This window comes from Cetorhinus maximus, chromosome 32 (genome assembly GCF_964194155.1).
Source record: "Cetorhinus maximus chromosome 32, sCetMax3.hap1.1, whole genome shotgun sequence".
Taxonomy (NCBI): Eukaryota; Metazoa; Chordata; class Chondrichthyes; order Lamniformes; family Cetorhinidae; genus Cetorhinus; species Cetorhinus maximus.
The window spans coordinates 6,175,543-6,201,196 of NC_135910.1; the positions used below are offsets into that span (position 1 = coordinate 6,175,543).

Genomic DNA, 25,654 nt, shown 5'->3' on the forward strand with positions numbered 1-25,654 from the left:
CTGTCTTCATCTGTGGTGAATAGAATAAAATCATTGGCTTTATGCGCCTGTGAGATGCCACAAATGTTGCCCATTGCGCCCCGGAAGCCATTGTTGGCGTAGAAATTTAGCACCGCTATAATCATGAGACCCATTGGCATGGGGTTCTCACCAAATCCACGTGGCTGCATGTCTTGTTGGACAATCCGGCAGATCTTTCTGATTACTTCCCAGGACGTCCTCAGACATCTCTGGCATTGTTTCTCTGACATCTGGAGGTAGTTTGTTCTTGTCCTCCGGATGTGTTGACACGCCAGTGCCCGTCTTCGCCCATGCCTTCCCAGGATGTCTGCATCTGGACCAGCCTCCCCCTCTGGTGCTGCCTGCTGTTGGCCTCGAGGCCTCTGTTGTTGGACAGCAAAGGCTCTCCTCTTTCGCATTCACTCGTCCTGCTCCCGAGGTTGCAGGAATATTGGGTGAATGAGACCCAGGGTTCTCATCCATTTAACTAATTATTAGGGAGTTCTTTTAATCGGCCAGTTGTGTGCAACATGAATTCCACCCACCAACATGACCCTTCTCCCACTTAATCTGCGATCCTTGCAACTGAATGGGCGTTTTCAGCAAACCACAGGAATTGGTGCGTGTTACATTCCAAACCTGTAATTCCAAATCTGTACCTTCTACCCCCTCCACTGTCATCCTCACACTTATCCCCATCACCCCTGACCCATGCAACATAACCTTTCCTCTCCCCTCTGTTACCCTTGAACCTCCCCCTATTATCCTGGACCCTATTACCATTTCCTTGCACACTCCATCTCTCTCTCCTTTGTGCCTATACCCATGGCCATCCCAATGCCCACTATGACCCTGAACTCTCCCACTATCCTCCTCCATGCTTTTGTTCGCTCCTGTGACCCACACCATGAGACCCTCCAAATCCAATCCCGAATCTGGACCTGCCCTCATACCGAGTACAACTTCTCCCTTTAACTGTGGCTGTTCCCTCTGACAAGCAGAACCCTCAACTTGACTCTCAGGATCCCAACACTGACAGCACTGACCCCTTCCTTTAGGCTCGTCATCCACCTTTCAATCCCCCCTTGACCTGCACATTTTCATCCCCTCCCCTCAGACGACCAGCACATCCAGGACACTAGGCCCTTCCTCCACCACACCTCCCTCACCTGAAGAGCCCCCTCTGTCCACCCTTCCTACCTTCCACTGCACCTCCCTACACTCAAACACCAATCTCTCAGCATCCACTGCCTTGTGCCACAGAGTTCAACATGGAAACCTGCTTACTTACCTTGGTCATACCTGCACAAAGCCAACTGGCGCACGCCACCATTAAATGATCATGAACCGGGTACCGCGAGAGTCACGTGCAACGCTGACTTCATTCCGAGGGTAGGACTTTATTAAAAATTGGTTTGGTTTAATGAATACTCATGACACGCAAACATATTACTAGTACAAACCTGCCACAGGCCGGCATAATTTTCGGCACGTTGCAAACCCACGCCACTGACTTTATCTCAGCGTCACAACCCGCTGGTGGGAAATCGAAATTTCGCATCCCGCTAATTAAGTCACCCTGCACGCCACGTTTCCTGCTCTTGTGGGCTCCATAAAATTCCGTCCCACATCTCTGTTGCCTTTAAATTTAACTTCCATTGTCTTGTTAATATTCCAACTTTCCCATCCGTATAGTAATGTTGACCAGATGTAGCATTTTAGTAATCTCATTCTGCTTTCCATAGAGATGCTCTTATTTCTAAAAAGGTCAGGCATTTTTGTGAACGTCTCTTTTTCAAGTTGTCAGGCGCTCCCTGATGTCTTGATCACTTTTCCCATCAGATGTTATTAAAACTGTGCTGATGAGAAAACACTCCTACTTGTTTTAGAAAACTTACCGTCATCATATCATCACACTTCATATCTGGATCATCTTCATCCTCACTCTTGTTATAAAATTTGCGGAAGAAGTTGAAAGCCACTACTGTGTAGAGGTACACAACAACAGCCAGCAGGCCCACAGTCATCATCAGCTACAGACAATGAGAAAAAGACAGGCTTAAAGCTTTGCTGGGGAGAATTCAAACATTTTAATTGGGGAATTCAAAGAGCAAAAGTTGCTCTTTCTCATATCTTTAGACCGGGATTTTCCGGCCCCATCATGGCAGGACCTGCTCCGTGGGGATGCGGCCGCCCAGCTAAATGTCCATTGACTTTCGGCGGGAGCAGATGATCCCGATGGTAGGTGGGGCCGGAAAATCCCGGTCTTAATCTGAAGTTAACAGAAAGTAAGATGTTATGAGCCCCACCTGTTTGCCATTGTGAGTTACAGAGGATAGGATGGTGCGAAGAGTCTTGACGCCCATAGCGATATCCAGAAGGTGAGCAGCAAAGAAGAAACTGTTATAATGACCGAGGGCAGACATCAGCATGTACCAGCACAGATACAGGAAAGACTGATGAAAAAACAAAACAAAAATAGTTAAAATTGCAAAACAATTACATCAAATCACACTGAAGAATTTGTCACACATTGGTTCTACTTAAATAAAATTGACCCTTTTCCTCTAGGGTAAAGGTTTCTTCTCCAAAATGAAAAACTTTGAATAAAATGCAGTCGCCAACTTTCTTTCCCTTTTCTTCACTAATTCTGTTCACCACCTTGGTACGTACACCTCAGACAGAGGGGAGTAAAAGCTCTGCTCGGTAAAACCTTTACACTCTTATCCCTAATCCTCCACAATGAATTAATGCTTTGCTTTCCATTCCATTAAGGATAAAAACGAGCTTTGTTCAAAATATTTTCTGTTTCATTTCACTAATGAAAAACGTGCAGTGTGTTTGCATCTACTTACATTGTCAGTGAAGATAACCCCAAACTTCCAAATTTGGTACTTGATGTCCAAGGATGTGATCCTGTAATCAAAGCAGAAGAAAGGAATTGCACAAGTTTACTGGTAACTGGGTTCATGTTTCACGTGTATCCTCATTTTTACTTCAACATTTACAGCTTTCATAGGTGCTTGGAAATGAGAGTCATTTTCATCAAATATACACAAAATTAATCAGTACACTCACAAAACAGAGACATGGGGATCTTTGGATCGGTGAGAGGGGACGGGCCCCGCTCGCCAATGTGTAAAATGACGCGCTGTGACGTCAGGCGTGCTTCCCTGATGTCACCTCGCGTCATTCAGGTATTCAGTTCAGCGGGTGCACACCGGAGTTGGCGGCGCGCCCGCCAAACTGTCAAAGGCCTATGAAGGCCTTTAAATTCCAGTTTAACTGAGCTGCCCATCCAACCTTAAGGTTGGCGGGCAGGCAAAGAGCCCAGCATTTATCATGAAACCTCATCCACGGGCGGGATGAGGTTTCATTAAAGTTTTGAAACATTAATAGAAAATTTTAATAACATTCATAGACATGTCCCAGCTCATGTGACACTGTCTCATGCGGGGACGTGTCTTTACATTTTTTTCCCCCCTTTGTTAACATTTTTAAAAATCAAAGTAATCTCCCTGAGGCAGCTCTGTGCATGCGCGAAAGACTCAGCCTACTCCTGCCACCCACACAGGGAGCTCACCGCTTCTGGGTGCGTGACATGCTGAGCGGGCCTTAATTGGCCCGCCCATGTAAAATGGCAGTGCGCAGCTGATTGCGGGCGGCGATCGGCTATGTGCCCGCCCACGCCCACTCCCGCCCAAACCCCCCCCCCCGACGGGTAGAAAACCTTCCCCATAAGGAATTTCTTTGCCTGACATCTGGACTATTTCATAAAATTTGTTGTAACAGTTTCATCATTGTAACATCTGACAGTACAGTACTTAACAGGTTGACCTGACAATATAGTAGCCAGAATCCAACCATATGAGCAGAATACAAGGTCCCCACCCTAGGAACAGCATCGGAAACGGTGGGAGAGCACTTAATTGAGTGAGAATGCATGGGGTGGAGCACCCATCATCTTTTCGACTATCCCCAATTAATTCTGTGGCAGGGAAGATGAAGGATGACCTTCCCGCCCCTCGGCAAATTGAGGCCCTAAAGTGGCTAATTAATGGGTGGACCCATACAATGTGAGCAGACCGTTAGGTATGTGCTGGGCGCTTGTCTGCGGGCTGGGGACGGGGTAAGGGTGCAGGGGAAGACACCCCTTAGGCCTCCACACTGAATCCTCTCTCTTCACCCTGCCCACCCCCCTTCATTGGCACTTGCTTGATTGGCACTGGCGAGGCTGTGCCACTTCTCTTCCAGAGCCTCCAGCACTGTTCCTTGTGCTGGGCCTCCTGTAGGCCCAGTCATGGCCGCCACACTTGTGGGGCTGCTGGGTCTGCAAGAACTGCTTGCTCTCTAAATTAATGAAATCTGGAATATAAAGCTAGTCTCAGTAATGATGATCATGAAACCATCACTGATTGTTGTTAAAAACCCATCTGGTTCACGAGTTCCCATTAGGGAATGAAATCTGGCCTACATGTGACTCCAGACCCGCAGGACTGTAGTTGACTCTTAACTTCCCTCAAAGGGCAATTAGGGTTGGGCAACATATGCCAGCGACATCCACATCCCATGAAAGAATTTTTAAAAAAGGCACTAACCATGAGAGAACAGAGTTGTCAGTTGCTGGTTTTTTCTCCTGAGGTACAGTGACATCCAAGGCACTCATATCCATTCCCAGCAGCTCTGCGATACGCTCCCTGCCATAGATATCACCATACTTATCCAACACCTAGAAATGCAGGAAAAACTATTAAAACTTCTGTTGTTGTTGTTTCAGAGTTTGCTCCTAAAATTCATCTGTATAATGAGATTCGTTTCCACTGCATTGTGATACAGTTTTTTTTACAAATTATATTCATGGTATGCACAGAATACCAAACAGCTGAATACTGAATGTCAACATCATTTCAGTTAATGCTTCTCATTGACAAAATTGAAATTGATCAGAACTGTTCAATACCGTAGAAATCAGTCATGAGAAACAGTAGTCTAGTATCTGTGAAAAGGGGATGGGGATGGGGATAGAGGGTGGCGGTGGGTGGGTAAGATGGTGATGTAGTGGCAATGTCACCGGATTAGTAATCTAGAGGCCCCCAGGTTAATGCTCTGGGGACACGGGTTCAAATCCCACTATGGCAGCAGGTGGAATTTAAATTCAATTAATAAAATCTGGAATTGAAAGCCAGTCTCAGCCATGAAACTATCATCAATTGTTATAAAAATCCATCTAGTTCACTAATGTCCCTTTAGGGAAGGAAATCTGCCATCCTCACCCGGTCTGGCCTACATGTGACTCCAGACCCACAGCGATGTGGCTGACTCTTAACTGCCCTCTGAAATGGCTCAGTAAGCCATATTGAGTATTGAGTACCAGTTCAAGGGCAATTAGGGATGGGCAACGAATGTTGGCCTTGCCAGCGAAAGAATAAATAAAAAAAGTCAATTTTGAGACATATTCGCGATTAGTTTTCAAAACTACGTTTACCTTTCTTTTGACGAACTTGTCCCAATAGTTATGTGGGAATGACCTACAGAGGATGACAAAAGGAAATCTTGTCAATGTAAAAGCGGGCTTGATCCTATCAAAACACTGATACATAGCAAGTGCATGGGATGCAAATTAGAACATTATCGAGGAGGGTGATAAAGAATTGATGGTGAAGTTTAGACCACTATTATATATAAAGTTCGCATGGTGGGGTGGGGGGGTGGAAGGTGGAAGATTTCTGACGGTTGAGAGTAGGGATGTTTCTAAAGGACTGTATGGCCCTAGCTGACTCTGCCAAACGTATGATGAGCAATAGCTTACCTTGCCTGCGTAAGTGAACAGAATTTAAAAAAAAAACTGTATGTAACAAGTAGCGAGGTGTCACAGAGCTGCTGGTTAAGCTGTGCTTATATCATAGCTATCAATCTGTGACCACAGCCAGCAGACAACACTGCACGTGTGTCCCAGACAGCAAATCTTAAACGTACTGAAACTACAAATTGGATGATTACAAATAGCTTAAGTTTATAAAGTGTCCATGAGGCCTAAGGGATCCTGAACACTGTTTCACTCTGGTTTCATAGTGTACTAGAGTTATACCTACGAGGTGTCAAGTTCAAGTGGTGTAACAAGGGTTTCCCCATTAGTTCTCACATGGCTACACTATGTGACCTGACTGAAGTTATACTGGCTATTTGCTCATCACTGTGAAGTGGAAAGTGATCAGTATAGGGCCAATTTTTTGGCCTTGCACTACTGGTGTGGAAACTTGTCCGTCTGCCATGCACATACAGACTGCCACAACTTTCCATGCATTGAAATGAAAGGTGCATCGGTGATTACTGAATACGTGTAACAGCATCCATTCAGAATATTAGCCCATATAAGTACATCCTTATACAACTCATAAATAAGCAATACATAGCTGAGCTTTAAAAGAACTCCACTGTTTGACTGTAAGTGAGTGCGTTTTTGGCTGTTTGCACAGTTTTAACATGCAGCAAAAGTTGTGTCTGTTTCAGCACTTACGGCGTATTGAGTACCAGCCGATCCCACTGCCCTTTAATATCATCATCTGCCGGTTGCTCTGTAATGTATGAACCATCAAATTCCAATTTCCTGGCAAGTTCCTTCTCCCGTTTAAAGATGACCAAAGGAACCTAGAGTTTCAGAAAATGAAATGAATTACATCTTAATTTAATGATTCAAGCTGAGTTTCAAATTAACCTTTGGCTGATTATGTCACCAAGTAGCAACAAGGTCCATAACTTCTGTCAGTTAATAGCACTCACTGTAATTTACACACAAAAGCCACAGCAACTTCAGGCGAGAGCAGATGCAAAGTCAAATTTGGAAATCCAAAAGTTCCTGCCTGTCATATGCCATGCCGCCGTTAGCTTTGCGAAAATGGCATCTGCTCTCTGCCTCACCATTGAAATGAAGTTACTGTACTTTCAAGCTCACCACAGAAAGTTAAATCTTGTCCATTTCTGTCTAAGGGCAGAATCGTCCCAGATTTGCACTTAGGGTGGCAGCGGGCGGGTAAAACTATGTTATACCCGCAGGCTGCGATGGCGGGTTTTCACACCGTATCATCCCCAATCCCGCCACGTTATTTATGCATTCCCAGGAAACACGCCGTTTTGATGGTGGGCCGGCTCTCATTCGCCCACCCGTCATCACCTCACCGCTTCATCACGCCGGGCACCATATTTAAAGTCCAGCCGTGCGCACATGTCTCAGTGCTTCCAGGCCATGACTGCTGCAGAGAACATATCCATGAAAGGCAAGAAGACTGCAGCCTCCGGGTTTAATGGCACATCACTGGAATGTCTTTTGGGTGCCGTGGATGCCCGCCATGATGTCCTCTACCCGCTGCTCTGGCTGCAGGATGGACAACAGCATTACCAACCAGGCTTGGGAGGCGGTGGTCATCCGTTCCACCAGGTTGACTCACTCTTCTCATCACTCTCAACTTATACTCACAAGTCCATCACACATCCACAGGAACCTTGCACCTCAAGGGACAACACCACTAACTCTCACACACACCCTCACATCTCCATCAGACTCATATCCTCTGGAATTCACATTCTCATTCCCGTCGATGGCCCCGCTCACCACACAAACATTCCATGCAGTGCCTTGTGTCCTGCTCACACTCTCTCCATCTGTTTTCATGAAGGAGCAGCCTGCTCACAACAACAGGGAGAGGTCCCAGATCGGGGATGGAGTCGCTCACATTAGGCCCCTCACTCACTTTGAGGAGCGTGCCATCGTGCTGTGGAGATGGTGAGGTTGGAGGCGAACACACACCTGAGGATTCTGCACCACATCATCCCTCCCTCAATGCAAATATGAGTGCTCTCTCTCCTGCTTGTGACTGTGCTGCTATGCACTACTTATTTCTGCTTTGGTTCATAGGGAGATCTGCCAAGGGACCAATACCCTCAGCCAGCCAGTCCCTCAGCTCCATTCATATCCTCATCTGCCACCAAGAGACTCCTCCTCCAGTGAAGAGGTGGAAATAAGCAGCCTGGAAGACCCATCACCGCAGAGGTGGCAGTTGGCCCAGGAGTGATTCTGGAGGAAAAAGTGTGTGTGTGGCAAGGCACTCTCACACGCACGCGGATCCTTCACATTTCACACTCATCTCAATGTCCTGAGCATTTTCAATACTGCCTGCTGGGGATTGCTTACAGCTGTCCATCTGAACTGACCTGCATCTCTGTCTACCCAATGATCACACCCCCAAGCAGCACCCGATCTCGCCCACCACGGCTTTAGTTTCACTTTCAATTTGGACAGCATGGTGCTATTTCGGTTTTACTTTCGCTCCCCCGTCCTTCACCCTCCAACGGTCACCCATTTCCTTTGCCCATCACAGTGGTTCAACGCCATCCAGAACTAAGCAGCCCACTTGATTGGCACCCCATCCACAAACATTCACTCCCTCCACCACCGACGCACAGTGGCAGCAGTGTGGACCATCTACAAGATGCACTGCAGCAACTCACAAAGGTAGGTCACAAAGGGGAGGTGAAAGTTAAAGCTTTCAGAAATGCATTTTTCTTGCTGTCCCGTTATCAGCTTGCACTTGCAGCAACTTGTCACACAAAATTTTAAAATCCTAAACACGCAGCGGCTAATCTACCTAACTTTAGCCTGATTACAGGAATTCAAAACTTGTCAACTACATTTTATTTCAAACGCTATGATACAACTCTAATTTAAAAGTACTCAAGACATGATGTTTAATAAAATCAGAAACCTATAAACTGTGGCCCTTAATTTACTGGAAACCTGTGCCATATAATGGTGCATATATGGTGTACAGCATTATTATGGTGCAGAAATTCGAGGAAATTATACAATGAGTGACTTATGCCATTACATAAAGTTAACCAGCGCAGGTAAAATAGAGAAGACAGATGTGATGCAGCAATCAGCCTTGAGATTATCGCTAATTACTTGCAACCCCCTATTTGTATAAAGATTTGTAGGGATGAATCTGGAATAAAGCTCCAATGTAGTTTCATAGGGCATGGATGTTTAAAATAGTGAGACTATATGGACAGGGATTGAATCACAGGTCAGGGAAGGAGGCCATTCAGGCAGAGTCAACTCTCCACCTGGAGTTATCATCCAGGTTTTTCATGTTTCCCTGTGCCCATACAAGTGAAGGGTACAAAGTCCTTTGGGATGCTCTCTGTTGCATTCTTGTCTTGGTGGGCCTACCCCTCTCCACCCTCCACAGTGCCCCTTTGCCCAATCTGTGAGGATCAGTTGTGCTAACACACAATACTTATAATAATGGAACACGAATGAAGGGCCAACTTGTTCTGTACCTTATGCGTCATTTAACTGCTGGATGCAAGGGTCATCTTTTAGGCTCAGAAATCCAGTATTTAATGCTGGGTGGGGAGGGTCTGTAATTTGTGAGCAATTCACAGACCCAAGAAAGGGGATACACTTTACCCATATAAATCCCTGGATTACAACACTGCTGTGCTCAATCTCCTCATTCTTATTGGAAATACGCTCCCTGCTCAAAATGATAGTTATCCTGAAGCTGAAAAACCATCAGGGGTCCATGGGACAAGATGGAAATCCTACTTTCTTCGAGATGTGCCCATATCCTTTTCTGTAAAGGAGATAATTGTATTTGGACCCCTAAATTTTGATGAATTTTTCACACTTTGACATCCAAAGAGGTACATAATATATAGAATCGTAGAATGGTACAGCACAGAAGACGACTAGTTGGTAGAGTGATCCAATTAATTCCACTTCCCTGCTCTTTCCCCACAGCCTTGTAATTTTTTCCCTCTCTGAGTATTTACCCAGTTCCCTTTTGAACGTTGCTACTGAATCAGCTTCCACTTAATCTTTCAGGCAGCACTTCCCAGATCATAACTCGATGTGTAAAAATGTCCTCCCTTTGTCCCATCACCTTAAAGCTCTGTGTTCTGGTTACTGACCCTCTGTAAGTACAACCAAAAATGTTATCCAATAGGAGCTGATTGTATTAGAGTCCTGAGAGGACTAAACTTTGAAATCTGAAGAACTCTACTAAAAGCTGAGCATGACATTCTCCAAGTAGCCGCAAAGATACTGAGATAAAAACAAAAAACTACTGCGGATGCTGGAAATCCAAGACAAAAATAGAATTACCTGGAAAAACTCACACAGATGCACAGAACTGCGGAAGGGTCATGAGGACTCGAAACGTCAACTCTTTTCTTCTCCGCCAATGCTGCCAGACCTGCTGAGTTTTTCCAAGAAATTCTATTTTTGTTTTGGCAAAGATACTGATATCACATTGAAGAATCTGACATGACAAACTATCTTATGAGTCATGAGCATTACAAAACAGTCAAAAATCTGTCCAACTTGTAATTGAATCATGAGTGTTGTTGGTGCTGAAAAAAAATCCTCAGAAGATTGGCTTTATTTTTAAGTATTTGTCCTTACCTTTAGATAGTTGTATCCAATAATGCACAGAAAGGAGAGGAGAGTATGAAGAATGGAGAGGGCTTTCAATGTTGGGGCCATATAACCTGTACTCTCTTCAAGGACAAAATAAACCAATGAATCTTCATCCTCCTCCTCTTCATCGCCATTGCCATTGCCATTCCCAAAGCCAGCGCTAACTATTTCATCTTCAAAGCCTGATTCCTCAAAGTCTTCCTCATCTTCAAGCTGCGACACCTGTCATACATAAAAAAAGTGATAACAATTTGACAACTACCGGCACATGTCAAATTCTTAAGATTTATTCAGCCAGGATATGCCAATCAGCCAGCCAGATCTTTCATTGGCTGGTTTTCAACAGGCATCAATAGTGTAAAATGAGGCTATGATTAATTTAGTAGGAAGATTACAGGGAGAAAATGTAAGTGTTAATATGTCAGTCATGCATTCTTGGAATGCAGCCTTTGTAAAGAAAAATAACACCTGTCATTTCTTCAGAGTGTCCCAATGTACATCCCTAGTCAGTGTAAATGCTTTTGAACAGCAAAATATTGTGGAAGCTGGAAATCTGATATAAAAATAGAAAATGCTGCAAATACTCAGTAAGTCAGGAGGAGAGAGAAGTAGAGTTAATGTTAAAACGGTTGATGACCTTTTGTCAGAACCCAATTCTGATTAAAGGTCATTGACTTGAAACATTAGTTCTGTTTCCAGAGGTGCAGTCAGACCTGCTGTGTATTTCCGCCTTTTTCAGTTTTTATTTAAGTACTTTTGAAGCATAGTCGCTAACTGTAATGTAAGCAAATCTGTTTTTGCTGGTTTCAGTTGAGAGAAATGTTGGCCAGAACACTGGGAGAACTCCCCTGCTTTTGTACCATAGGATTTTTTAAAATCCACCTGAACAGGCAGACAGTGTTTTGGTTGAGCGTACGGCCTGAAAGATGGCACGTCTGACAACGTACACAACCATAGTACTATACATAGGGCTGAATTTTTCGCTAAGCGGGCGGGCACACACACGACCCGCTCGAGTGTAAAATGACGTGCGATGACATTGGGCAAGCGTCCCGACGTCATCGCGCACTCGTGCAATATTTTGGTTGGCGGGCACGTGCAGGAATCGGCAGCGCACCTGCCGACAATGAAAAGGCCTATTAAGGCCATTAACAGTGTAATTGATTTAAATTTTTCACTGTCTGTCCAACCTTACGGTTGGCAGGCAGGCGAAAAGGCCAAGCGGCCTTTGCATTTTTGGCAAAACCTCATCCACGGGCGGGATGAGGTTGCAACCAGTGATGACAGAGTCTCATGAGGGGACATGCTTTTTATCATTTGAAAAATCTTTATCGTTAGTTTTCAGAACTCTTCATCTGCCTTAGGGAGCTTTTGTGCAAACTTGTTCTCTCGCCCTCCTCTCCCGCTCGCCCCACACAGGCAGTGCTGAGTGCTGCCGCGCACGTTTCATGCTGGGCAGGCTTTAACTGGCCTGCCTGCGTGAAATCGCGGTCCGGTCCCGATCGCGGGCAGCGGTCGGCTTCCCGACCACTCCCGCTGAGCCGGTCCAACGAGGGAAAAATCCTGGCCATAGTGTCACCCCAAATTATGCGCTCCAGTGATGCTCAAAATCACAGCCTTTTGACTGAGCCAAGCTGACATTTGTCAACATTATACATGAGAAGATTACAACTGAATTGCACAGGACAAAGATAAAATGATTCTATAAAAGCCCAGTTTGTACACTGGACACCAACTGAGGGAAGCATACTGGTATGGGTTTGACGTTTCCTGTGGTCCTGATTGCTTATGCTGATTTATGTCCATTTTAAATTTGGTCATTTAAAACAACAAAAACAACTTGTTATTTAGATACTGCCTTCAACTTATTAAAACATTCATGAGGTGCTTCACGGGAGAGCTAGCAAACAAAATTTGATAACAAGCCACAAAAGCAGTATTAGGATAGGTAACATGAAGTTTGGTCAGAGGTAGGTTTTAAAGTGTGCCACAAAGGAGGAGTGCGAGTTAGAGAGGAATAAGGCTTTAGGGTGAGGAACCTGAAGACACAGCTGTCAACGGCGGGGTAATGGAAATTGGGTACGCACAAGATGTCAAAATTGGAAGAGCGCACAGATCTCGTGGGTTGTATAACTGGAGGAGGTTAGAGATAGGGAAGGGTGATGCCACGGAGGAAACAAAACATAAGGATGATCATTTTAAGCTTGAGGTATTTCAGGACTGGGACCCAATGTAGACCAGTAACACAGCGGTGACTGGCAAACAAAACTTGGTACGAATTAGGATATGGACATCAGAGTTTTGAATGAGGTGCAGATTAAAGAGGGTGGAAAATGGAGGGATGGCCAAGAGAGCACTCAAATAGTTGATAACTCAGAGATAACAAAGGCATAGATTAGGGTTTCAGCAGCCAACGAGCTGAGGCATGACGTTGATGGGCGATGTTGTGCAGATGCAAGCAGGCTGTTTTGGCGATGGACTGAATATGGGGTCGGAAGCTCAGTGTAAATGAGGACGCTGAGGTTGAAAACAGGTTAATTCAGTATCAGATAGCAATGGAGTTGGGAGGGTTACTTGGATTTAATTCTACATTAGCAAAGTGGGCGCAGGATTGAGTGTAAAATCCAGGTTGCACCTAAGGAGGAAGCTTCAGTGGATTTCAGTAAAGGTATACCTCTGCTTTGATAGAGAAAACTTACCTTATAAAAGAGGAGGATAAAGTTGATTGCAAATGCCACAAACAGAGCCAGGAAACGGAGATTGTAGAAATTCCTTGACAAGTAATTCTAAAGGAAAAAGGCATAGAGATGTCACTTACTTCATGTCACACAGTTGCACATGTATTGTATTCTGCATCTTGACTAAATTCGTCACTGGTTTCTCATGCAGATGAACAGAAATGGGAGAACTCCATTGTATTCTGCATATTGTTGAACAAACCTGAACCCTGCAGTCAGGGCAGCAAAGCTGGTACTGATAATACAATGTGAGTTGCTTGTGTCATGGGCCAGGATTTTCCGGCCTTGTCGCAGGTGAGACCCGCCATGGGTGAGGTGGCGCCCCTGCCAGAAGTCCACTGACTAGCGGCGGGACCGGAAGTTCCCGGTGGTGGGCGGGTGCGGAAAATCCTGCCCATGGACTCATTTGGATTTGAACAATACATTTCTTGGCTATTGGGATTTTCAGTTTTGCTACTTGTTTGGGTTCCTTCTCTAATTTATGTTGTCCCAAAAATAACTTCCACAGGCATGCCCATGCTTCCTATGAGCCAAGGCACAATCTGATACATGGAATATATGGTGCAATCTGTGGAAAGGGTCTTAAACAGCACAACGATTTGAAGTCACTGGTATAGTTTTGTCACAGATGGGACATATACAGGACGATTTGGGTCAAGGTTGGAGAATTTCTGCATGAAGGAGTAGCAAATAGGAACACTAGTCACTGTGGAGGAGAGCACAACTTCAACTAAACAGAGTTGAGTTTGTTGCCACAAGGGGACTCTGATGGCAGGTTTCATTTGGCAGAGGAAATTGATCTTAGTCAGTATAAGATGTTCCTTACAAGCTGTGTCTGCAGCTCCCTGGCAATTGGCACAACTCTGTTATTGCTTCAATACAGCTTTTTCCAGCATTGGCAATGGGACATAGTGAAGTAGTTTGCGAATGAGGGGGTGCCAGTAGGCAGTGGCCACAGAGTGCATATGGTTCAACCTGATCTCTTTTACTTCAGTCTTGGGATATGGGAAAAGCCAGTAAGGCACCACTTATTCCCCAACCCTAGTTGTCCTGAGCGTACTAGGAATCAACCAGTTAGGTATTTATGACAACGCAGCAGATGTAATGGTAATTTTCCAGGAGTAAGTCCATAATTTATCAGATTTTGTTGAACTCAATTTCACAATCTACCACTCTTTAATAGTTGTTTGGTAGTACAGAACTTGGGTACTGCTGAAAATATAGACATTTTTTGTTGAAGTTTTTCATCTTGCACACATCAGGACAATTTGCAAAAAAAACCAATGTCAGGGGAAACAACATATATATACTGTATTAGAAGAGAGTGCTGATTGGTTGGCAAATAGACTCTGATTAGTAGAGGTATGGCCATGGAGAATGCATCAGTTGATTGTGACTGACAGTTAACTGCCAAGCACTGTTTGAAATTTAAGCCAGGCACCTCGACTTTGATTAATCAAGACATTGCCCTGGGGAATGAACCAATGAATGGCTGTCACTTGTTTTGTTCACCTGTGTATTAATGTATACTGGAAGCTACAAACATTAATACACACAGAGCCCTGTTCTTTGCAGACAGAAAGAAGATGTACACGCAATACACCTGTTTCAGCTAAAGAAAATAAATTTCTTGCGAATTGCCCTGATGAGTGCAAGACAAAAAGCTTCGACAAAAAAAGTCTCTTTTTTCAGCAATACCACCCTCTAAATTCAAATGTAGCAATTAGATAACAAATTGGGGAAAATGTTTATGAATAGAATACCCAAAGTAGACTTTTGTACATTATTCTTACTTCCGTTTTATAGTATTCAGTATTGGGAATTTCTTGAAATTTGTTTATGCAGATGCCTTTATATGGAAAACCTGCACAGTTTTAGCTTGCAAAGGTACCTATTTCTCAATAAATGGCTAATATTCAACTGTTAAACCGATCTTATCAGATCTCTGGTGACCAATTCTTCTACTTAAACATGAACTACTTTGAAGAAAATCAAAGATGGCGGAAGAAATTTGCTATAAGTCAGGGTTTTGTATAAAATAATTAAATACTTCACAGATTCAGTTCTCACAAAAAAAAAATGATCCTACCATTCAAAAACCTGTTCAGAAATTGTGTTAACACAAAAGTTATGAGAGGGAATGTTTGTCTTCCTCTAAGTGATCCAGTTAACATTCATGTTTAACGCAGGGCTCCTAACAGATTCCTTTACAGCTTTTCGAAAATTGTTCATACTTACCAAGAGCCTAGTCTTGTAATTTTCAAACTCGTTCCAGAATTCCATTACTGCCTCTGGTTCCTCCTTTTTGCTCTCCTGTTTGGCTTTCTTCCTAGCCTTTCTTGCTGGTGCAGCTTTTACTTCTTCTTTCTCTCCTTCTCTTTCTTCTCCCTTTTCTCCTTCTTCCTTCTCTCCTTCACCTTCCGCCTTTTCTCCTACTTCTTCCGGTTGCTCCAATACTTCTTTCTCTTTCATATCCTTCTCGGCCTTTTCACCATTCTCCGTGCTTTATAAGGCAGTATGAAGAAAAACCATTCAATGTCACACCGACGCTTAAGCTGCACAACAATGATCTAAATTACAATTACAGGATAGTGCTTAGGGCTAGTGGGAAAAACTCTACCCATCAAGTTAGTAACATTTTGTGACTTATCACATCATTATATAGAAGTATTAATGAATCAAACTTAGCAATTATGTAATTGCACAATATGTACAAGGAATTTAGTTTCCTCACAAATCATTTTGAAGTGCAAAATAATTCCTTATAAAAACTTACTTCCTGGCAATAATTGAAGGTTATTACTGCAACAAGTTTGTAGTAATTAATACAGTATTATAAGGACACATTTAATTACCTGAAGAATTTCCCTGTAAGTGACTGATGTACATTCTTTATAATTGTAAAACAAAAAGGCTTTTATTTTCCCCTAATGTGAGAAAGTGTCTAGATTTTGCATGAGACTAGGAAAAGTTAAACTGTGTGGGTCACAGTCTATCCAGGAGTATTCTTTAGTACGGATATAGGAGGCTGATCCACAGCTGATCACAGTCCTAGGGCTTTTCATTATTATTCAAAATGCTAAATAGAAATCCGATTTACCTCATAAGCAGGGTTGCAAAGGCTCGATGAAAGGATACAGGACTCTTACACCTGGGAAGAAGGTACGGATAAGAGAATGAGAACCCACTGAACCACCCCACAGCCAAGTTGTTGAGGGCAAAATGGAGGAGATCCAAGCGCAGATTTTCCTCTTTGATGCATCTGGATAACCCTCAGGATCTGGGCATAGTGAGCTGGAAATGAGGGCTGAGACTTGAATGTCAAGCCTCCCCATAGAACATTTGGTCCAAGATTTCTGGTGCTTCCCCACATCCATGGACTTCCCAAAGAAAGCTGGTGGTGGGCCTTGTTCCAGAGTCCCCTGAAGACCAGATGCTTGCTAAGGTTCCATGGGCAGCTTGAAGATGAAAGACAAAAACTCACTTCAGATTGTTCAAATATCCTCCCTTGCCACAGCAATCTTTAGGCCTGGGTCTTCTCTTCAACAGCAGTCAGGAGCACAGCTGCAGCTCTCACAGCTTCACTTGCGATTGCCGCTGCTCCTCGCTGCCTGGCCATGCCATGGGTGTTCTGAGGCGATGAAGATGGCATGCATAATGAAAGGTAATTCACTGGCTGTGAAACACTTTAGGAAATACTGAGGATGTAATAAGCTGCTGTATAAATGGAAGCTATTTTTCTCTTTCCAACTACGCTTTTCTAAAAGCTATGAATACTTATCTCTCAAATGGTAACTTTGGCACAAACAGTTATTTTGTCAGTAATCTGAGTTGGAGAGGCGGTAAGGACAGCTGCAAACAATTACATAGGAATAGGCCATTCAGCTCAACAGGTCTTTTCTGGTATTTATACTGTACATTAACTTCCTCCCATCTTACTTCATCTCATCCTATCAGTATATATTTCTATTCCTTTCTGCCTCATGTACTTATCTAGCTCCCCTTAAATGTGTCTGTGCTATTCGCCTCTAATATTTCTCTAAAAGCGAGTTCCACATTCTAACCACTCTTAGTTGCTCCTGAATTTGTTACTGAATTTACGAGTCACCTTCTTATATTTATGACTCCTAGTTTTGGACTCACACAACAAGTAACACCTTCTCGACATTCTAACCCGTTGAACCTTCTTAGTTTTAAAGAATTCTATCAGGTCACTTCTCAGCCAACTCATTTCTGGAGAAAGGAATTCCAGTCTGTTCAGTCTTTCCTGATGTAACCTCTCGGTTCTGGTATCATCGTTGCATATAGTTTTAATCTTCTTTTGCACTTCTATACCCTTATAATATGGAGATCATAGACTATCATTGGATAAAGACATAGGGGAATCGCAACGTGAAATTACTCTATATCCGATGAAACTAATGAAGGCACCATGCAAACCACAGGTTGCCTGCTCATCTGTGTGATTGTGACATGCAGCCCAGAACTAAACATGTTGTTGAGCAGCTGCAGGCTAAGCTGGGGCCCAGATTCAAATGAGGCTAGCACCAATTAAGGCTGGCCTGCAATTCAAAGCGGAGTGCATTCTAAGACCATAAGACATAAGACATAGGAGCAGAAATTAGGCCATTCTGGCTGCAGCAGGTGCTGGAAGTGGCTGGGAAAGACTTTCAGAGCAAGGAAAAACTGGAGCAATGGAGCAGCAGGTCAGAGGGAGGGCTCCTAGATTCTCAGATTCCCATGCTGGAAGACCTGGTGATGGAGGCAGAAAGGAGGAGTTGGCTCAACTTGCTGCAGGGAGCCAGAAGGCCCTTCACACTAGCAAATAGAAAGGGAAAGCAGACAGCCACAGAAGTCCAATGCCCGCAGCAAAGAGCCAGTAAAGGACAGGTATGGATGCACGTCCTCACCCACTTGGGGGTAACAGTGTTCAGCATTACTGGCGTAGCTGTCACTGAGGCCATGGAAATCAATGTGACTGGAAGCCATCCAATATCTCGCCTTATGCATCTTTGGAAATCCTACTTCACCCTCATCTCATAACCTGCTTTGATGTGCAAGTTGCAGATTGTGTAACCATGCACCTCTTGCTTTCTACCCTAACCCTTCCCTTGTTCATTTATGATTTCAGTTACCCAAGATCTGCCACCTGGACAGCCAATGATGCCTATGGATGAAAAGTACGGCTCTGAGAAAGAAGCATGGTCACGCGATTCAACACTCGCAGCCACTGGTGGACAGGAAACAGAGATGTTGGCAATGTCTCCGGCTCCAGTCTGGTACAGCCTGGCGTACAATTTGAGGGCCATGGTGACCTTGATGGGCAGCTGGCAGCAACAAACTCAACATGCTCTGCAAATGCAGGGATCCAGTTAGAGGAGATGGAACTTCCTTGGTGAAAAAGGAACTATTAGAGGCAGTGCTGTTGGCTGAGGTGCAGAAAAGAAAAAAAGACTTGCATTTATATAGCACTTTTCATGGCCACCAGCCGAATGAAAGTGCTTTGCAGCTAATGAAGCACTGTTGTAATGTAGGAACACAGCAAACTCCCACAAACAGCAATGTGATAATGACCAGTTAACTTGTTTTTGTGATGTTGATTGAAGGATAAATATTGGCCAGGACACCACAGAGAACTCCTCTGCTCTTCTTCGAAATAGTACCTTGGGATCTTTAACATATACCTGAGCAGGCAGATGGGGTCTCGTCTCTCATCTGAAAGACGATACCTCCGACAGTGTAGTGCTCCCTCAGTAATACAGTAGAGTGTTCAAGCTGTGGAGTGCGATTTGAACCCAGAATCTTGTGACCCTGAGGTGAGAGTGCTGCTCACTGAGCCGTGGCTGACAGAGAAGGAGGTGGAAGTGCTCTTTGAAGACTTGAGCTGAGTAAGGCCTACTGTAGAGAGACCTCCTCTCCTCCTTCCTCCGCATACAGCTTCTTTCCCGTGCTACCTCTGCTTCATCTCCTTATCATGCTCCATTCCAAGAAGAACTGCAACTATAGCCCCCATGAACGGGAGCAAGTGTTGTGCTTACAGGCCTTTCAAATCCACAGCATGCCTTCCAAAGGTTCAGCACCACTCCCTCTCTTCGCAAGAACTTCTGTCAATTCCGCCAACAACAGTGCACAGTATGTGCACCAAACCTGCACCAGCAAAAGGAAGTCAAAAGCATCTTGCCTGAGAATTAAATAGGGGAAGGGCGGGTGGAGTGGGGGGTGGTGGCTGCAGAGCCCCTCAAGCAGTTGAAAACATTTTCAGTTGTGCATGTTAAGGAGAGGGCTTTAATAGGACTGGTGAGGTCCAAAATGGCAGGATCTGCACCAAATCATTGTTAGATGCTGACTAAAGTCACAATGTTCCCATTCTGCATGCTGTTAGCACGAGTACTGGATGTCTGCATTATGGCCTAAAACATGGTGGTCAACAAAGGCCAGAAGCCATCAGAAGTGTAACTCCTGCCATGTTTTTTTTATATAAATCTCCTGGCTCCTGTAGCGCCAAAATCAGTGGTTCCATGGAGATGAATTTTGTGGCTGAGAACTGCATGTGGTCTAAACGGGGTTCTATAGAAGTTTAAATTAACTAATGGTTTTGGCAGGTAGGTGAGCGCATTGCTGAAATGGACCCTAACTGTATGGCTGTAATAACCCAATTTAATTCCTATTGTAAATTAAATTATATGCTGTCTTTATCTTACATTTCTATTTGGCGTTCTATTTACCAAAGCTATTTTTAAATGATCGATAACGGGAGGGATTGTGGGGAAGGGGGAATGGCGACAGTGGCGGGGCAGTGCAACGAAAGCAAACATTTTTATTTTGCTGATATGAAGTCACATTTCCACATGCTCATCTGTGCAAAATTAAATATTAAAAAATAATATTTAAAGGACTTACTCTGCTTTCTCAGCTTCAGTCTTGAGTTGATCTTCTACCTTGGTTTCTAACTGAGCTTCAATCTGCTGCTATTAAAAGGTAAAATCTCATTTTAGAATTGATGCAGTAACATTTACTGTGGGACCAGGCATTGGAATTAAAACTCTTGACAGAGATCTAAACAATGGCCCCTGATAAAACAGTGGTTAGAGAATTGCAATATGAACACACCAAGACTTCATCTATTAACTGCAATTGAGAGACTATGGTGGGTATTGCAGTTTTCTTCGCTCACCCTCACCAGCCAGCAACTTAATTCTTTTTATTCAGTATCCTGGCATTTAGGATTTATTTTGACACAAGAGTCTAATAAGTTGGGAAGGAGAAAAGTAAAGTACAACCTCAATACTTCCAGCTTACTTGCTTTTTGCTCGGAGGTGTTTGTTTCTTCTTCAATGCCATGAGCATATTATTCAACTGTCAATTCAAGTAGGATAGGAAAATGATTTGTAACAGGTATTCCAAGTATGTTGTTAAACATTTGTTATTTCTTGGGAGGAATTAAATCTGAGATCTGGCTATGATATTTTCTAAGCTGTAAAGAATTGCAAGGTACTTACCCTCACTTTCCTGAAACTTGGTGGTGTTCCCTCGGGGGTTGGGGGTTCAGCTGGTGCGGATTCCACAATGTCACCAAGTCCCAGGCTGGACTCCGGTGAGCCTATCCTCAATTGGCCACTTTCTCTCTTTGCATCGGACTTCTCTGATGTTTCCTCTTCTTTAGCTTGATCTTCAAACTCTAATTGGACAGTCATTTCCTCAACTTCTGCCTTGCTAATGTCAGGAAGGTCAGCATGGACCTCGTCCTGAGTAGGATCAGGCATACTAGCCAAGAGTTCAGTGACCGTCAGATGTTTGGCCCCTTCAACTAAGCCACCTCCAAACAAGGTATTCCATACTATCATGAAGAAACCACTGCAGATGTTATAGGTAAATTGCAAAATGCCAATAAACAAAGTCCAAAAGAAGGTCACTAGGGCCATCACTATCTCTTTAATTGTCATCTTCTTTATTTTTCTGTACTTTTTTCTGATATTTTTAAAGGTGAATATTTTAAAAAAGTCAACAACACTGCTAAGGAATGCTGCAAAGGCAGATGGTGCCTCAGCTGCAGCAGATATTTTCTCAGCCTCTGTCCCCTCAACATTCTCCCCTTCCTCCTCGTCATCTTCTGACTTTTCCCCCTCATCTGTTTCAGAGATCTTTGAAGCAATTTGCATTTCAAAGATGGTGTCCTCACAGAAGTTGACAAAGAGCTCCATCTTTTCAGTCTCCCCGCCTTCATTCACCACATCAAAGATAAACTGTCGCTTAGACTCTTTGACTTGAGGCATTTCCCACTGAGTTTTATTAGCCTCACTAATCTCAAAGTAAATGCGCTCTATTTTCTTACTGGCACCCATGATTTCAATGCGGCCTAAGAAAGGCTGGAAATAAGTGAGGATACTGTCAGCTAATTCTAAGAAGTTTTTCAGCCTTGTGTCATGAGGCACATGTTCAGACAAGTTCGTGAGTAACACAGCTATGTTAAAACCAATGTCCTTGGCTGGCTCTTGGAACCGATTTGCAAATTCTTCATAGTTTATCATTTCATTCTCATCTGCTTCTGAGCATGATAGTAAGAACTGGATCTCAGAAGGTGTGTATTGTTTCTGGCTGTCCATTGCCTTGTGGAAGTCCTTCTTTGAGATGAGCCCTCTGGGGTCAGTCACATAATCTTTGAATGCATCAGAAGCCACAATGTCCTTCAGTTTTAGGAACATATCAAAAAACTTCAGGATCATTTCAACATTGCTAGATGACTCTACCAACATATCCACCATTTGTTTAGCGATGGTTCCATTCACAACATTTCCTGAAAATAGAAAATGAGAAGATACATCATAGTCTTGAAAAATTAAGTACTTTTAGTTGCAGTTCAAGCCTGAGGAAAAAAATCTATTGCACCTTCACCCCATTTTTTTTGGATGTGTACTTATTGTGTAGATCATCACAAATCTGGTATAATGGTGAAATCTTATGAATTAAATAGCATTGTAAAACATCTTACATAAACAAGGGTACCATGTATACATTAATTTCACAATAGGTGACATTAATGGACTTTTAGCTGAAATGAAGAAGCGGAAAATGAGAAAGTAGACAACTGGAAAAGGTGAAGGTGACAGTCTGGTATTGGTGATGATAGAAGTCGAAACATCAGGAAAGGACAGGCCAGGTTCACATTGTTTCGCTTTGTTCACTTTGGCAGGAAGAATAAAAAAGCAGAATATTACTTAAACAGAGAATGGCTGCAGAATTCCGAGGTGCAGAAGGATCTAGGTGTTCTGGTGCATGAGTCACAAAAAGTCAGTATTGCAGGTACAGCAAGTAATTAAGAAGGCTAATGGAATGCTATCCATTATTACGAGAGGAACTGAACATAAAAGTAAGAATGTTGTGCTTCAGTTATACAGGGCACTGGTAAGACCGCATCTCGAATACTGTGCGCAGTTTTGGTCTCCTTATTAAAGGAGGGATGTAAATGCGTTTGAGGCGGTTCAGAGGTTTACTAGATTGATACCTGGGATGAGTGGGTTATTTTATGAGGAAAGGTTAGACAGACTGGGCTTGTTTCCACTGGAATTTAGAAGAGTGAGGAGTGACTTGATTGAAGTATATAAGATCCTGAATGGTATTGACAAGGTGTGAAAGATGTGGAAAGGATGTTTTCTCTTGTGGGTGAGTCCAGAACTAGAGGGGCACTGTTTTAAAATTAGAGGTTACCTTTTTAGGACAGAGATGAGGAGAATTTTTTTCTCTGAGGGTTGTGCATCTTTGGAACTCTGCCTCTAAAGGTGGTGGAGGCAGGGTCATTGAACGTTTTTAAGGCAGAGGTAGATAGGTTCTTGTTAGGCAAGGGAATCAAAGGTTATCATAGCTAGATGGGAAAGTGCAATTCGAAACACAAACATAACAGTCATGATCTTATTGAGTGGCGGAGCAGGCTTGAGGGGCCGAATGGCCTACTTCTGCTCCTATTTCATACGTATGATTGTATGTAGGTTGGAGAAGGACTGATGGGCTGACAACACCAGGAACGGGAAGGAAGGGAGAATAACAGTGGCGCACATAATTGCAGTGAACAGAGAGAAATGCCTATAGCCCTTTGTGAACTATAGCTAATTATGGATGGATGTAACAATAATCCTACCAAAGTGTTTACATAGGAGTCAAGTCATAGGTGTGGAACAAGTTTATGTCCATCATTCAAACCTCAGAGATTGAAATAATCATATTCATTGACCATTATCCAGCACTACTTGATATTCTACCTGCAAGTATAATTTCCCAGTCACTCCAAAGCTGAAGTTCACATGCTAAGTTTAGAATAAACTTAATACATTCCAAAGTTGTGCGTGTGAAAGGAACTTAAACAAAACTTGTGGCTGTCTGTGGCGAGGAAGACTTTGCTGCTGAGCAGAGGATTTTTAAATTAGGAGCTGGAATGAACAACATTGCAAAACAAACACATATGGCTGCCTACGGATACTTCAAATGAAAAGGAGCTTTAATAATTTGTGAACTTATCTGGCACGGAAATAGCCGCTGAAAGACACCAGGAAATTGTAAACATACCAAAGCTCCATGGACAACACAGCTGACCAACATTTGATGGAAAATATTTGACAAATAGTGAAAAGTATGCAGCATACTAATGACATTAAAAAAGGAAAGCTAACATGATTTGAAAAGCATCAAAAGAAAACTGTGGAAGCAACTTGAAGCTTTCAGGGCTTTCTTATATTGTATGGTCTCCACTGATTTGAGGGCAGGAGAAGAGAATGTTAACTGATCGCAATCTTCAAAAACATAAACTTCCACTCCCTCTCTCATTCCCTCAAGTCTATTGCAGCTGCCATGCTCCAACAGTCAGTTTTGTAGACTCACTTTGGCAAATGTAGGAGTACTGGCTAAAATCATTTGGATTTTTTTTTAAAAACAAAATCACTGGGGTGAATTTTTGCTTTGGGGACAGGAAATGGAAGCAAGGTCTGTTTCCAGGGTCTGAACCCGCCCCCCCCGGTAGAAACAGTCAGTTATTGGGATTTTGACCAGGGCACTACCTTAATTGGCATGGAGATGTGTTTCCGTCCAATTAAGGTTGGTGGGTGCGCTCGCAAAGCTGGAGGGCCAACCAGAGGCCCACCTAGCTTCAGAGGAGCACGGGGCTGCATTATGTGGTAAGTATCTGAGAGGACGCTTCAACCTCAAGGTGCACTCACGGTATTTCTTGAAAAATTCCTTAAAAAGGGGAGAAAGCAATCAGGCCAACCGCTGTGGATGGCGAGGAATCCCTCTACAGGGCAGCCTTTGGCTGTATCCCCCAGGCAGGGAGTATCTGTAGACCTGCCTGGAGTGCTGGCACCCAGGCCTGCCACTGGGTGCCCCCCTACAGGCAGTTGATATGTCCCCTTGTTGCATTTGGAAACCGAAGATTGAGTGGAATTTTCCTAAACTTACTGTTAACAAGGGTCTTGATGAGCCTAATTGGCCTGCTTAACGGGGGAGGGCAGCCCTTCTGGCCATAAAACCACCTCAGCCAAAATAAGTGACGCTAGGAATGGTGTCGGGAAAATAGCACGCTGGCTGGTCCCGGTACTTTTGATCCCCTGTCCACCTCTGTTCCTGAATTCAGCGAGGCTGGAAAAAACCTGCCCACTGTTCTTGCACAAGCCCTCTTCCTGACGGCTTCCTCAACCAGCGCCTGAGCAGAAGCCAAGGTTAAGATGGGGGTAAGGTGTAGTGTAGCGTGGTGGTCATATTGTCCACCTTCCTGCTGGTCGTAAACGTTTAGAATAGTTTTGTGGAAGCAAGACACAAGTTTGCGAGATTCAAAAATTAATTAAGGTATTAAACGTTAAAGATAGAATTCAATGAAAAAACTGGAACAGAGGGCTGAATTTTATGGGCCACCCACAGGTAGAAAAACAGGCAGATGGACCCACAAATTCGGATGCCATGCCATTGGTGGCGTGTCCAGCACTGGCCCATCTGCCCCACCCCACCAAGATCTTACAAGCGACAGGAGAGCCATCAGGTGGGCCAATTGAGGCCCTTAAGTGGGCAATGAATGCAAAATTAAGGGCCTCATCCCATCACTGCTCCGATTTAATGGGTGGCGGGAGAGACCTGTGCCCTACATGCACCCAGCGGGTTTAACCTTGTGGGCTGCTGGTCAGTGCAGGGGGTGGGGGGTGCCTCCCTCCCAGGCCCCCTGTGCCAATTGGAGGCCCCCTTCCCACAGTTTTGCCTTCCCCACACCCACTCTCCACCCTGGCCTTGCCCAACATAGCCCTCTCACCAGGGCCTGTCAAGCTGGCCCTGGCGAGATTTAGTGGGTTTGGGGAGCATCCATGGTTCCTCTTCCACCTGGGCCTCCTGCAACACTGACAGTGGCCACCGATCCTGGTGTGGCACAGAGCTGCTGGCCTTCAATTGGTCAGCGGCTCTATAAGGC

At 44.0% G+C, this 25,654-nt stretch overlaps 1 protein-coding gene across 1 annotated transcript in view; it reads right to left on the minus strand.

The window, feature by feature from the left end:
* LOC144671280 (ryanodine receptor 1-like) overlaps positions 1 to 25,654 on the minus strand; it is a 473,493-nt gene that overhangs the window by 17,658 nt on the left and 430,181 nt on the right. The window contains exons 90-100 of the mRNA XM_078533089.1: positions 20,715 to 22,009; positions 20,116 to 20,183; positions 15,454 to 15,718; positions 13,177 to 13,263; positions 10,463 to 10,699; positions 6,518 to 6,648; positions 5,486 to 5,528; positions 4,599 to 4,729; positions 2,856 to 2,916; positions 2,310 to 2,456; positions 1,899 to 2,033 (exon numbers count right to left, since the gene is read on the minus strand). Coding sequence (XP_078389215.1) covers positions 1,899 to 2,033; positions 2,310 to 2,456; positions 2,856 to 2,916; positions 4,599 to 4,729; positions 5,486 to 5,528; positions 6,518 to 6,648; positions 10,463 to 10,699; positions 13,177 to 13,263; positions 15,454 to 15,718; positions 20,116 to 20,183; positions 20,715 to 22,009 — 2,600 coding nt within the window. The remainder of the gene's footprint in view (positions 1 to 1,898; positions 2,034 to 2,309; positions 2,457 to 2,855; positions 2,917 to 4,598; positions 4,730 to 5,485; positions 5,529 to 6,517; positions 6,649 to 10,462; positions 10,700 to 13,176; positions 13,264 to 15,453; positions 15,719 to 20,115; positions 20,184 to 20,714; positions 22,010 to 25,654) is intronic.